The sequence below is a fragment of the Equus asinus genome, chromosome 9 (assembly GCF_041296235.1).
Source record: "Equus asinus isolate D_3611 breed Donkey chromosome 9, EquAss-T2T_v2, whole genome shotgun sequence".
Lineage (NCBI taxonomy): Eukaryota > Metazoa > Chordata > Mammalia > Perissodactyla > Equidae > Equus > Equus asinus.
The window spans coordinates 27,238,142-27,250,862 of record NC_091798.1 but is presented as its reverse complement, the minus strand read 5'-3'; the positions used below and the strand labels follow the sequence as shown (position 1 = coordinate 27,250,862).

Sequence of the window (12,721 nt, the reverse complement as noted above, 5' to 3'; positions counted from 1 at the left end):
AGTTCTCATCTGGAGCTCAGGGTCCTCTTCCAAACTTATTTATGTCATCAGCAAAATTCAGTTCCTTGAAGTTGTAGAGCCCAAATCCCCATTTGCTTGCTGGCTCTCAGCAGAGACTGCTCTCAGCTTCTAGAGGCCACTCTCAGATCCTTGCCCCACGGCCCCCTCCATCTCAGCAGTGGAGACCCTCCTTCATGTCAAATCCCTCCCACTTAGAATCTCTCTGACTTCCTCTTCTGCCTCTAGCTGGAGGAAACTCTCTTCTTCTATAGGGCTCATGTGATTAGATTAGGGCCATCCAGATAACGTCCCTGTCTTAAGTTCAACTGATTAGTAGACTTAATTACATTTGCAAAATCCCTTTTGCTGTGGAAAATAACATAATCATAGGAATTACACAGGAGTCGGGGTAGACGTAGAGGTCATGGGCCGTCTTAGAATTCTGCCTACCAAACATCCCATGAATAATGGGACAGATAATACCATGCTCATTGAATGTATGAAGAAAACAGAAGTTCTGTACAGTTGCAGAGGTGGACACTAGGACCCAGACCTTGGTGATGAGCAGAATGCCATGTCTGTCTAAGAACTGAGGAAGAAGATCATCTGGGAGGGTGAGGATGAAAGTGAAGGCTTCTTAATGCCTCTTCCAACTCACATGTGGTCCAGAGCAAGCCCATAGCCAACTGCATCACCAATTATGTCCCTGTAAGACGGAGGAAATTCTTGTTGAGGACTCCTAAGGGAAAAGGGGTGAAACCCAAAGTTAGCATTCTATACCAATAATAACTCAGGCAGACTTTCAACACAGATTCACCAAGAGTGGGAGCCTGTCTCCATTTGTGAGAATATTGGTCTTTTACAATACTTTTAAAGGACCACAGTTTTATTATTTTAACTTTATACAATAATTTGGTCTATGACAACCACTTTGCAGAGCAAAGATTCTGAGGGAATATGATTTTACGACTATGTAGGAATTATGGATATATTTGAGATGCCAGTTTCCCAAAAATGAGTGCTTCTGAAATTTTTGAAATCAGTTTATTAACTCATAGAGTAAATGATTCCTTGTGCAGTCATGTTTTTGCTATTAATTTGCTTAAGAAATATTTTCTTTATAGATAGCCTGGAGGAAAGCATTACAAATTGCCTATTTATGGAGTTTCATATTCAGTCAAATATTGAGGCTGTGCTAGGTTATAGAGAAGTATAAAGAAATCTAAAATCCCTTAATGACTTAATAACATAGTGATAACAGTGTGAAAAGAGCAGAACAAAGAGTGGTACTCTTGGGGAAAGAAGAAGAGTTCAGAGAAATGAGAAGTGAGGGTCGGATGCAGCAGCCAAGCAGGCTTCTTGGAGGAGGTGGCACTCGAAGCTGGACTTGTGATCACTCAACACGAAGTGCATGCCTGGCTTCAGAGGCTCTGCTTAATCTAGTCTTTGCCTCCCTCTCCAGATTCATCCTATGCTGCCAATGACCTTGAACACATGAAGCCTTTTCCTACCTCAGAACCTTCATCTTTCTTGTCTCCTTTGTCTAGAACGTTGTTCCCCTAGATCCCTCACACATCTAGATCCTTCTCAACTTTCAGTTCTCAGCTTAAACATCACCCTCTCAGAGAGACTTTCCCTCACTTCCCCATCTATCTTGGTACCTTCCTTCCCTCTTTCAGACTCCTTGCCACCCACCAAGTTAGTGATGAAAGAATAACAATACTTAATGGGTGGCAAGAGGAGGGATGACTATTAACACCATTTTACAGATGAGTGAGCTGAAACTCAGAGAAACTACGCCACTTTCCCAAGGTCACACAGCCAGTAAAAGAAGAAGTTGGGGTTTGAACCCAGGTTGGATGATCCCACAGTCCATAATTTTAACCAACATGTTCTAGGTTTTCTGCATATTATAAATATTACAGGTATTCATTTAGAAAATCAGAAAATAGAAGTAAGAATGTGGAAAAGAAAGAGATCCCGTGATCCAGCCACTTAGATGAGTCCTGTAATATCCTTTCGTTTACACACTTCCAGACACTTATCTCTGCCAAAGTGGACTTCTCAAAGGGGGCCAGATAGTATAGTCTGTTTTATAATCCACTTTTTTCACTTAACAGCATGCTGAAAATTTCCTTCCATGTTATCTTTCATTTCTGAGTAGTAGTAGCAGCCTCTACCAAGTATCTCCTCGGTCCAGGTACCCTGCTCAGCACATGACAGCTCATCCTCACAACAGTGCTTTTAGGTTGTTCCTGTCGTTATACCCATTCCACAGGCAGATGAAACTGAGGCTCAGAGATGTGAAATAACTTGCCGCAAATCACACAGTTAATAAATTGCAGGGACAGGAGTAGGAGGTCCCTAAAGCTGCGAACTCCTACTTAAGAATTCTCTTCACCGTCTCAGAAAGAGCTGAGTGTCCCTTTGATGAAAAGATTCTGGGGTTTGGGGGTGGGGAGAGGAAGAGAGATTGTTCCTTGCCTCTGGGGCTGCCCTTCTAGCCTGGTTGGGGGTATGTGGGAAGGAGGAGCTGAGCATGCAGGGAATTGGGTAGGGTGAAAAAATACCTGGCAAAGGGAGGATTTTCAATTGGTTATTTTAGGTAAAATAGCTCCTTTTAATACGTGCCTTTCGCTAGAGCTAACGAAACATTAATTAAAGCAGAATCACGCATTATTTTATCTCCCATTTGCTGATGAGTCTGGTTCTATTTTTAAAAAGCCCACAACATCACACATTTAAGTGTGCTGCCAACTCTAAGGACTTCAAATGCCAGATATGTTGGACCACAGATGACAACCCAGGCCCACACCTGGCCCACTGAGGCAGGGACCAAGGCCCCTGGAGCCCATCTCACTTCTGAACCAGCTGGTGGATCAGCAAATAGTAGGAACTTTAGAGAGGGCTCTGGATACAGGAAAACCATATGTTTTGGTATTATGGGCTGGCCAGCAGGCAGCTAGCTATAAAAAGAGAATGGCTTCTTCTAAGAACTGAAACCCAAAAATATACGTGGAAGAAGTCCCATTTTTAACACCAGTATGGTGCTAAATATTCCTTTGTGTCTAGGATCTGTGGGTAAATGGTGCTTAGGACCTGAGAAGGTAAACCTTGAGAGATGAGGATGGTGGCCCTGGTCCAAGCTGGACCCACTTTCAGCACAATAAAATCACACCATTGGAATTTGATGGATCTGGCTTCACATTCAAGCTCCATCACTTGCTTTGTGACTTTAATTAAGTTTATCTCTCTGAACCTCAGTTTCCTCATTTATCAAAAGGGGATATGCCTACCTGGCCGGAAGAGAGCGATGGAGGTTAGAAAAATGGATATCAAGCATCTTCTGCAGTATCCAGCTCAAAGTAGGTAGTCAGAATGGTAGCTGCTGGGTGGTTAATACGTTTTGGCGAAGTAAAGTTCTTGCTTGTTCACATTCTTGTCCCACCTCCACACCATAACACAGGCTGTTCCTGCTCCAGAAAATGCCTTTCTTCCTTTCGATTTCAGAAAATGCTCAAAGCCTGCCCGCCTTGCCTATTCCAATTAAATAGCCCCTCTTCTATGCCACCTTTCCAGCTTCTTCCCAGTTGGAGTGGCTTTTCCCATCTCTGCAGTTCCTCAGCACTTAATCAGTGATTCCCCTTTCTGTTCGTCCCAGCCCAGTTATCACAGTTGCTTCTGTGTGGATCACATTCATTCTATTAAGTTGATTTCCTTGAGAATAAACTTCTTAGATATTTCCCATCAGGCTTGGTACATAGTCGGTCCTCATTAAACATTGTGTCATCATTCATTTATTCAGTAGTTCATTGAGTACCTACTATGTGCTAGGCACTCTGTGAGGTGCCAGAGATGTAATAGTGAATGGCACAGATAAGACTTCTGCCCTTGCTGAACTTGCATTTTAGTGGAGGGAGACAGGTAATAAATGAATAAACCAATCAATCAATAAATATACAATTATATAAAGATGACTTTGAACTTTGATAAGTGCCATGAAGAAAAGGAAACAAGGCAAGATGAGAGACATATAGGTAGGACAGACATTTCTTAGAGTGGTGTATGTGAAGAGGTGACATTTGAGCATAAACTGAAGGGTAGCAGGAGGCAGATTTGGGACAATTTCAGGGAGGTGAGTTCCAGGCAGAGGGAACAACAGTTGCAAATGTTCTGAGGTGAGAAAGAATTTGGTGTGTTCTGGGAACTGCAAGAAGGCCAATGAGGCTGGAGCAGAGCCATAGCAGGAAAGATGGTACATGAGATGAGAGGTGGGCCAGATCAGGTTGACCTTCATAGGGCATTTGGAATTTATTTTCTAAATATGACAGATTTTAAGTGGGGTGTGGAACAGCATGATCCTTTTTACAGTTTAAAAAGATGTCTCTGGCTATTGTACAGACATGGGTTGTACAAGGACAAGAGAAGAAGCAAGGAAATGTGATGCTAATATCTAATATCTAGGCTGTTATCTGGGACCATGGGAGATGATGGGGTTTGATCGACTGGAGGTGAGGGTGAGGGAAAGACACAAGTCAGAAATATCTACCTGGTGTTTGTTTTGAACAGCAGGGTGGACAGTGCTGCCATGTCCTAAGATGAAGAGGGTGGAGAAGAATAAGTAAGTTACATTAGGAGAGGGACTGGAGATTTAGATTTTGGAGTTATCAGCATCTATATATAAAGGTCGTAGGACTGGAGGAGATCATCTATGGCAAGATTGTAGACAGGGATGGGAAGAGGGCTAAGGCCTGAGTTCTGGGCACAACAAGAGCTTGAGATTAAGCAGAAAGGAAGAACCAGCAAAGGAGACTAAGAAGGACCAAAGTGCAGGGTAGGAGGAGGCTGAGGAGAGTGTGGGGCCTAGAGACCAAGAGGAGTGTTTCCAGGAGAAATCATCTTCATCATCAACATCATCACCACAGGTGACATCTTGAGTCCTGCTATGCCTGTGCTAAGTACAAGACGTGACGGGCTCATTGAATTCTCAAAATTAATGAGATGGAATTCATTATCTCCATTTTCAGATGTGGAAACCAAGACTTAGAGAGTAAACCAAAGAATTAGTAAATTTAAAAAATGAATAAATTGGTCTACATCCATTCTTTTGCAAACTGTGCCAACACTACACTCCCATAGCCTATCTAAATGGAAAAACAACCCCTCTTTAACACAAAGCTCTGCAAGTTCTGGAAGAGCACACTAGCTTACCGAGCACTGGGCTTTCCTTAGAGCTGGTTGTCCGACCCCCAGCTCCCCACTCATGGGACTCAGCACAGGAATCCAGTTCCCCCTTCACCCCCACCCTGTGCTGCAGTGCTGGAACACAGTGACCAGCAGCTGAGGCAATTAGAATGAATCACTCCAGCTCTGCCAGGGAAGTGCTGAGTGATTTGCAGCTGGTGACAAATGAGATGATTTGCTACCCAGACACAGCATCTTGGATCAAGTGGCCTCATCAGTGGAATTGTTGCATTTGGCCAGAGCTGTGTACCCTGGTCTAGGAACCTCAATGACCAGTACCAAGTGAGCCTTTCTCTGAACAGAGCTCAGCTCAGTAATTAGTCAAGATGAACTTTTTTTTCACAGCAATTTAGAGGCAGGCCATCTGAGCCTCTGCCTTCACACCCCTGTTTCCATTACTTCTTAAAAATAGCCATTTGAAGCAGATGACAAAAAGAAATAGGTTGAGCTCGGTGACCTCTTGAGCACAGCTGAATAAAGGCACACAGGAGGTATTCCTTCTGTCCCTTCCTCTTGGGGATGACAGGACATGCTTTTGAAGTAAAGAAGAATGTTCACATCCAACTCCTTGTCAGAGGTGTCCTGGAGAGGAGGTTGAAGGGATCAAAAGTTGATTGCTATTTAATAACTTTCCACTCCCTACACCAGCCCCAAGTGTCCGCCTGCCTGAAGGCCCCTGTCCATGGTACCCGCTCCCCAGTCTGCAGCCAGATCATTGCTCCTCATACTGTCTGCCTACCTCCATCCTGAAAGGCTTACTCTGCGCCAGGCATTGTGCTACATGCTTCATTTGTATTTTCTTTTTTAATTCTGAATAATACTTTTAAGATGAGTACTACTATTATTTAGTTTTTTAAAGAAAGAAGCACAAAGAGATTTGGTGACTTGTCTAAAGTCGTACAGCCAATAAGTAATGAGGCAGGTTTCATTCTGTTTTGGCAGACCCCTGAGCCCATTTTCTTGACCATGCCCTCTACTTTCTCCCTGAGGAGAGCACAAAAGTAATTGTCAAATGAATCACTGCAATATCTTATCTGGCGTTTGTGTGGAGGTGTTAATAATGGGGCAGATGACAAAAAAAATTCTTGACTACTGTTGCATGTTAACTTAGATCAAAGGTCTCTGAGATTCACAGTAGGACTGAGAGAAGGAGTCAGAAAACTATGGCTCACAGGCCAAATCCAGCCTTCCCTCTGTTTTGTAATTAAAGTTTTACTGGAACACAGCCACGTGCATGTGTTTACGTGTCGTCTATGGCTGCTCTCACGCTACAACAACAGAGACAGGAGTACAACAGAGACTGTAAGGCCGACAAAGCCTAAAATATTTATTACCTGGTCTTTTACAGAAAAAGAAAAGACCAACCCCTAATCTAAAGAAACAAATCCAAGCTATGAGATTAGAAATACACATTTAAAGGTCTGCAGTGAATCCTAACCCATGACCAGGACAGGAAATGCTGAACTGTCAGAACCCAGAGAATGGCCCAATCAGATCCTTATCATCTTCCTTTAGCATCCAGATATGCATTTAATGATACATTGAGAGTGTTGTTAAACAAAAGCAAAAACATTGTTTGTAAGAAGAGACAGCTTGTAGCACACATCTAACTCCCAAGACCATGTCAGAATCCATTCACCTAAGAGGCAGGAACTGTCATCTAAGCATTCTCCTCTCCCTCAGTCCCTGCTCCCATGGATCACCAAATCCTATCACTGTCGTCTCTTCATCCCTTCAGTCAGCCTGCCCCTCCCAATTTCTGTGGGCTCTGTTTCAGTTCAACCCATCATCATCCTCGTTAATCAATAAATACCGTAAATAATAGTCATGGTAGCATCTTAAATAATTACAGCAGCATTGTTAGAACTGTAATAGGAGAATGATCATGGTTATGATGGGAAAACAGAAGGGGTGCTCAGTGCTCTTCTGGCAAAGGTTGGGAAGTTTACAGAGGAAATGATACCCCGCTAACCCCCTCCTTTTGACCTCTATCTACAGTGCCTCCCCCAACTCCCACACCTAGTCTGCTTGGCACTTTCCTATTCATGCTTCAAAACCAAGCCTAAGTTTCTCCTCCTCTGGTAACTTTCCCTGACCTTTGCCTGCAGGGTAATTGGAAGCCTTTCTACATTCCCTTTCTTACTTGTCACGTAATTAAGATAGTACTATAATAACTGTTTACGATATTTATATTAGATGGTGTTGATGGCTTTACTGAGTGCTTACTATGCTCCAGATGCAGTGCTAAGCACTTTACAGAGAATCAAGGTATCTGACCTGAAAGCCTATGTTTTAATCACTAGGCTACATTGCCCTCCCATCTACTTCATGGAAGGGAGAGACCATGGTGTATTCACTTTTATCTCCTCAGTGACCAACAGTGCCTGTTATACAAGCAATGCTTGTAAAATGAATGGATGATGGTATGGTACACATGATTCTAAAGATTCCCGTCTCTTGGTCATTCAAACACTAACCTAGGTACTGCTGTCAAGAGATTTTACAGATTTAATTGAAGTCTCAAATCAGCTGACTTTAAGATATAGAGATTATACAGGTGGACCTGACCCAATCAGATGAGCCCTTTAAAAGTAGAGTTTTCTACAGCTAGTGGAAGTTAGATAGATTCAAAGAATGAGAGGGATTTGCCACCTATTGCTGGCTTGAAGATGGAGGGGGCACGTGGTGAGGAATGCAGACGACCTCTAGAAGATGAGAGCAGCCCCTGGCTGACAGCCAACAAGGAAATAATGACCTGGGCCCCACAACCACACGGAGATGAATTCTGCAAACAACCAGTAAGCTTGAAAGAGAACTCTGCGCTCCTGATGAGAACCATAGCCCCAGCCAACACCTTGATTTCAGCCCGGTGAGCCCCTGCATGGAGAATCTAGATACCATAACCCAGACTTCTGCCCTCCAGAACTATGAGATGATAAATGAGTGTTGTTAGAAGCTGCTACATTTGTGGTGGTTTATTCTGTGGCAACAGAAAACAAATACAAACAGCTTTCCAATTCTGTGGAGGTGAGGGTCAGACTGCTATCTGTGGATCCCAAAAGGTCCGCTGAGCTTTACAAGAAGTGAGTGTTGGCTGTGATCCAGCATCATGGAGGCATCATGGATTGAGGGAGTCCATGCCCATCTACAAATGAATCAGCATTTGGTGAGGAAGGTAACGTTCTGGAGTGGATAGAATGCTGGACAGAAAACATGAAGTCCTGGTTCCTAGTCCCAGCTCTGTCATTGCCTCACTGTGTGACCCTGGGCAAGTCACTTTCCATCTCTTAACTGCAGTTCTTTCATCTGCAGGATGGGGATATTCATCCCTCTTCCATCCACCTCACAGGGCTATTAATGAAGATCAAGTAAAATAGAGCTTCCAACAAGCCATGCAAGTCGTGGCCAATTCTGGAGGGAGATAAGGGATTCCTCAGTCACCTAGGGAGTTTTGGGAAGAGCTATGCCATGTTACAAGACTAATAAAATTCAGGTGACTAGGCAGACCTCCAAGGGCTTCAGATCATAGCTGTTCCTTCCCTACTAAGAAAAGTGCTGCTTTGCCCTGTGGCTCCCTGGAGAATAATCATCATCATAAAAATAATGTCTGAGGGCCAGCTCCATGACGTAGTTGTTAAGTTCAGCACACTCTGCTTCAGCAGCCTAGGTTCACAGGTTCAGATCCCAGGTGTGGACCTACACCACTCATCAGCCATGCTGTGGTGGTGACCCACATACAAAATAGAGGAAGATTGGCTCAGATGTTAGCTCAGGGCTGATCTTCTTCAAGCAAAAAAAAAAAAAAAGGAAGATTGGCAACAAATGTTAGCTCAGGGTGAATCTTCCTCAGCAAAAAATAATAATAATCATGACAATAATGTCTCATTTCAACAATACTTTTCAAAATGCTTTCCTCTACCATTTTAATTCCAACAGCTTGTATCAGTTAAAGGAAAAGAACGGACTAACAGTCTTACTGGTTCTGAAAGTTTTGATTTCTCACCCTGAAGTAGGGTTAGTCTCACCTGTTATACAGAGGAAGAAGACAGACCCAGCAGGGCAGGCAACTTGCCAAGGTTATGGGGCTGGTCAGTGAAAGAGCAAAGGCTCTCATTCCCAATCTTGGCCTCTAATAAATGATCCCCAACTTGGGATACTAGGTCTTTCAGTTCAGTAATGTTGGAAAAGGAGGTAGCCATCCTGAACACTGGGTTTGAGGCCGTGACACCAGACATCCTGGGCCATTAGCAGGTTTGTGTCCTCCTGGCCCTCACTCAGAAAACTATTCCTGATCTCTAGAATCCAATGTGAGTACAACTGCCAGGGTATGAGAGAGGTGGCACTCATGCACTCACTTGTTAGTGAAGCCCACTGTGTGCTAGGTGCTGGAGTTACAACAGGGTACAAAGGAACTATGAGGTTCTTCACTGCCCAATGGAAGCCATGCATCCTGGTCTACCTATGAGTTCAAATCACAGAATCTCGGAGATGAGAAGAATGTGAGGGGAAGCAGTTGGTCTCTGGCCCCACACGATGCTTGACCACTCCTCTTTCTTGCTCATGTACCCAGTACTTGGTACCATGGAGGAAGAGTAGGCACCAAGCACAACATCTCTGTAAATGGTTCACCACGTGAACATCTTCAGAAATGGGGAAACTCACTCTCATCCCCACTGTTACAGTACCACGCTCATCAAAAATATCTTCTTCAGGGGCCAGCCCAGTGGCATAGTGGCTAAGTTCATGTGCTCTGCTTCAGCGGCCTGGGGTTCACGGGTTCAGATCCCAGGCACAGACCTACACGCCACTCATCAAGCCATGCTGTGGCAGCATCCTATATACAAAATAGAGTAAGACTGGCACAGATGTTAGCTCAGGGACAATCTTCTTCAAGCAAAAAGAGGAAGATTGTCAACAGATGTTAGCTCAGGGCCAGTCTTCCTCAACAACAACAACAACAAAAATCTTCATATTTATTTAGTGTTTATTTTCTGGAACTTCTGCCAAATGTTACTAAATTAGGTCACATGGTACAAGACTTACATCAACCCTTCAGTGAACACGTCTCTCTAAGTCTTTTCTTCTGGTAAAATGTCCCCTCTTACTGCAGCTGTTTTTCATGTGACATGGCTTTGCTCCACTCTCTGGGTCTCATTCCTTTGAAGGCGTCTCCTCTTGTCTCCCTCATCATGTGAAGCATCTAGGAATATTATTTTCTGTAGAGCGAGCAATAGCAAGTATTTGTTGGATTTCCTGGAGTGAACACTGTCTGCCTGGAGTGAGAAGGAAATCTCCAAGAAACAAACCAAAGCCGAGTGCACAGGAACGAGGGGATAACACAGAGAGGGTTGACCAGGGTTTTGAAAGCAGTGTGGAATAAGCAAGCAAGCCAGCAGGCCTGGCTATTGCTCCTGAGTCAGAATGAATGGGAATTCTTGACTTTCTTTATCTGTAGAACTCATGGGTTGAATTGGTGATTTCTCTGGTTAAATATTAAGTTTTGATTAAGCACTGTCACCTATTGAAGGCTTTGAGCTTGAGGCTGGCAGAGCATGCATTAGAAAGGACCAAGTACCCATCAACAGATGAATGGATAAAGGTGTGGTGTGTGGGTGTGTGTGTGTATATATATATATATATACCACACATATATACAATATACATATATATGCAATGGAATACTACTTAGCCATAAAAAGATGAAATCTTGCCATTTGCAACAACATGGATAGACCGTGAGGATATTATGCGGAGCGAGATAAGTCAGACAGAGAAAGACAAATGCTATATGATTTCACTCATATGTGGAAGATAAACAAACACATAGATAAGGAGAACCATTAGTAGTTACCAGAGGGGAAGGGGGGAAGGGGAGGGTGAAAGGGGTAAAGGGGCACATACGTATGGTGACAGATAAAAACTGGACTTTTGATGATGCAGTCTATACAGAAACTAAAATATGGTGATGTACACCTGAAATTTACACAATGTTGTAAGCCAATATGACCCCAATAAAATGATTTTTTTTCAAAGCTCTAAAAAAAGAAAGAAAGGACTTAAAGGTACAGTAGCTTCAGGATGACACTTTCATAATAAAGCAGGATGAAAAGAAAAATGGAATGCAAATAATTTTATCACTGTATGATTCAGTATGATTTGATACCATGTTCTGTCTGCCACATCAAAACACCCCCATCTGACACGTAAATCATTTTGTAATATCTTTGGAAAGTCCTGGACTTGCAAATCTCCTGGCCAAATCCAAAAGATTTCAGTGGAACTCTTGGCCGGTCAAGTTTCTCTTCATTATTTTGGGCATAAGAGAGGAGAATAGGACTCTAAGAAGATCAAGGATAAATTTCTCACCTCATGTGTGATTGTCACATTTGCTATTTTGATCCAGAACAAAATATCCTTTGTCTTTTATTTCAGCCAGATTCTCTTTCTCTGTGGGAGGGGAAGAACAGTCCCTGTGCTCAGTGGTGACGTTCCCCAAGTGGCTGGAGTACTGTTGTTCTCATTTATGTCCAATATGTTCTCCCTTGCCTTCCTTCTAGTTCATCATTTTGGCGGCCTTCGCCAGCCAGACGGGCGGTAATGAGAAGGGAGTCTGAAAACATCCCTGGGCATGATCAAATGTGCGCATCACATGTGTAAATTCATTTGTGTTCTTGTATGTGTGCACAAACATTTGGTGTACTGTATATGTAACTGCATGTAACAGGCTGTTTATTATGTGTTTGTGATTTTGTGGGCATGTGTTGACATCTGTCTTTGTTGGCATGTGTCTTGATGTATACGTATGTGTGAAACTGAGTGTGAATATGTACCTACAGGGCTTTATCACTCCTGAAAGGCAGCAAACCCACAGGTCCTTATCCATGATAAGGAACAAAATGCGGAGGAGAATCTGTCTGACATTTGAATTCTCACATCTTGCTGACAGAGGAGAAGGGTGCAATAGGGCTTGACAGCTCTGCTGACAGGACTCAGGCTGGCCCTCAGCCCCTCCACGTAGCCTTCTGTAATTGATGTCTGTGCTTCTGACATCTCTTCCCTTTGGCCTTCAGGTCCCTGTCTGGTCGCATTGTTGGTGGCGTCTGGTGGTTCTTCACCTTAATCATCATCTCCTCATACACAGCCAACCTGGCTGCCTTCCTGACCGTGGAGAGGATGGTGTCTCCCATCGAGAGTGCCGAGGACCTAGCGAAGCAGACGGAAATCGCTTACGGAACACTGGAAGCAGGATCCACTAAGGAGTTCTTCAGGGTAGGGATGGCCCTTGTCCCAAGGCAATTTCACAAAAGGGAACCACAACTGTCATTAAAATATCCTTCTCATGAAAGAGCATGAGATTACAGGCAGCCAGGGCAACTGCTTAACTGAGTGTAAGTCAGAGAAACTCAGAACATTTCTGAGCTTTCTACAGATCCCTGAAAATGTGCATTTCCATATTTATGAGACCTCAAAGCTCTTG

At 43.5% G+C, this 12,721-nt stretch overlaps 1 protein-coding gene across 7 annotated transcripts in view; it reads left to right on the top strand.

The window, feature by feature from the left end:
* GRIA1 (glutamate ionotropic receptor AMPA type subunit 1) overlaps positions 1–12,721 on the top strand; it is a 293,687-nt gene that overhangs the window by 235,826 nt on the left and 45,140 nt on the right. For all 7 annotated transcript variants that reach the window (XM_070517177.1, XM_014846916.3, XM_014846918.3 and 4 more), the window contains exon 12: positions 12,315–12,513. In XM_070517177.1, the coding sequence (XP_070373278.1) occupies positions 12,315–12,513 (199 nt within the window). The remainder of the gene's footprint in view (positions 1–12,314; positions 12,514–12,721) is intronic.